We start from the raw sequence: 2,336 nt of genomic DNA, 5'->3' as shown, positions 1-2,336 counted from the left end.
ATCTATTGATCGACTCCAGACTGTCCAGAACTCAGCTGCCAGGCTTTTAACCAGAACAAAGAAATATGACCACATTACTCCTATTTTAGCTTCATTACACTGGCTCCCAGTATGTTTTAGAATTTACTTTAAAATTCTATTGATCACTTTTAAAGCCTCTCATGGCCTCTCGCCTTGTTATATTTCTGAACTTTTAGTCCCATACACACCAGCATGTACCTTGAGATCCTCGGGCAGAGGTCTGTTTTCTGTTCCAGAGTCTTGACTGAAAACTAAAGGGGACAGAGCGTTTGCTGTCAGGGCCCCGAGGCTCTGGAACAGCCTGCCCGAGGAAATCAGGTCAGCTGAGTCAGTGAACTCTTTTAAGTCCCTTCTTAAAACATACTTTTATAGGAGAGCCTTTCCCGATCTTATTTGACTTTATTTTATCCCTTTTATTTTATTCTATTTTACTAATTTTATATTTATCTTAAACGTGTATTTTCTTTTCTTTATCTTGTATTATTGTTTTTTGGGTATTATTGTTTTTGGGGTATTATTGTCTTTACACTTGTTAAAGCACTTTGTAACTTGTTTTTGAAAAGTGCTCTACAAATAAAGATTATTATTATTATTATTATTATTATTATTATTATTAGTGGCAGTGAAGGTTGCAAACAGGTCCTTTGAAATTTTATGTGAGGATTACTTATTTATATGTGTTGTTGTACACTATAAATGATACAAATAAAGTCTGACACTTTACCATCAGCTTAATACAGACCTGAGAGTTTCCAGTTTACATTGTGGGTTCTCCAGCCCAGCAGACAGCAGCTCCACACCTGAATCCTGCAGTTTGTTGTAACTCAGGTCCAGCTCTCTCAAACTAGAGGACTGGGAGCTGAGAACTGAGGACAGAGCTTCACAGCTTCTCTCTGAGAGGTTACAGCCACTCAACCTGAAGAAGGATTAGCAATGAACACAAACTAAATACTTTATTTGTCATGGATAAAATAAAGCATATTTAAAACTGTTTATACATCCACCTACAGAGCTTTGTTGGAGACTTTGACCACTGGCAGCAGCCTCAGAAGAGCCTCCTCTGAAGCAGAGTATTTCTTTAGGTCAAACACGTCCAGATCTTTTTCTGATGACAGTAAGATGAAGACCAGAGCTGACCACTGAGCAGGAGAGAGTTTAACTGTGGAGAGACTTCCTGAACTCAGGGACTGTTGGATCTGCTCCACTAGAGAACGATCATTCAGTTCATTCAGACATTGGAACAGAGTAATGCTTCTCTCTGGAGACAGATTCTCAGTGATTTTCTTCTTGATGTACTCCATTGTTTTCTGATTGGTCCGTGAGCTACTTCCTGTATGTGTCAGCAGACCTCGTAGGAGATTCTGATTGGTCTGTACTGAAAGACCCAGGAGGAAGCGGAGGAACAAGTCCAGGTGTCCATTTGGACTATTTAAGGCCTTGTCCACAGCACACTGGTAGAGATGTGTTAGTTTAGTTTTGTCTCTGAAGACTTTAGACCGCCGGGAGGTTGTTTGTTCTTCTGCCAGCAGATTGACACCAGAGCTGATCAATTTTCTATGGACATGAAGAGCAGCCAGAAACTCCTGAACACTCAGATGGACGAAGCAGAACACCTTGTCCTGGTACAGCCCTCTCTCCTCTTTAAAGATCTGTGTGAACACTCCTGAGTACACTGAGGCTGCTTTGATATTGATGCCACACTCTGTCAGGTCTGATTCATAGAAGATCAGGTTGCCTTTCTGGAGCTGCTCAAAAGCCAGTTTTCCCAGAGACTTAATCCTCTTCCTGCTCTTTTTATTCCAGTGTGGATCTGTCTCAGCTCCTCTATCATACTTGACGTTCTTCAGTTTGGACTGAACCACCAGGAAGTGGATGTACATCTCAGTCAGGGTCTTGGGCAGCTCTCCTCCCTCTCTGGTCTTCAACACCTCCTCCAGAACTGTAGCAGTGATCCAGCAGAAGACTGGGATGTGGCACATGATGTGGAGGCTTCGTGATGTCTTGATGTGGGAGATGATTCTGCTGGCCTGCTCCTCATCTCTGAACCTCTTCCTGAAGTACTCCTCCTTCTGTGGGTCAGTGAACCCTCTGACCTCTGTCACCATGTCAACACACTCAGGAGGGATCTGATTGGCTGCTGCAGGTCGTGTGGTTATCCAGAGGCGAGCAGAGGGAAGCAGGTTCCCCCTGATGAGGTTTGTCAGCAGCACATCCACTGAGGTGGACTCTGTAACATCAGTCAGGACCTCATTGTTGTGGAAGTCCAGAGGAAGTCGACACTCATCCAGACCGTCAAAGATGAACACAACCTGGAA

At 43.3% G+C, this 2,336-nt stretch overlaps 1 protein-coding gene across 1 annotated transcript in view; it reads right to left on the bottom strand.

Moving 5' to 3' along the window:
- The window catches only part of LOC123978277 (NACHT, LRR and PYD domains-containing protein 12-like), a 165,678-nt gene that overhangs the window by 6,016 nt on the left and 157,326 nt on the right, over nucleotides 1–2,336 (bottom strand). The window contains exon 6 of the mRNA XM_046061447.1: nucleotides 764–937. Within this exon, the coding sequence (XP_045917403.1) occupies nucleotides 764–937 (174 nt within the window). The remainder of the gene's footprint in view (nucleotides 1–763; nucleotides 938–2,336) is intronic.

Source organism: Micropterus dolomieu, linkage group LG10 (assembly GCF_021292245.1).
Source record: "Micropterus dolomieu isolate WLL.071019.BEF.003 ecotype Adirondacks linkage group LG10, ASM2129224v1, whole genome shotgun sequence".
Lineage (NCBI taxonomy): Eukaryota > Metazoa > Chordata > Actinopteri > Centrarchiformes > Centrarchidae > Micropterus > Micropterus dolomieu.
Note: the sequence above shows the minus strand (reverse complement) of the source record. Positions and strands in the feature narration are given on the sequence as shown.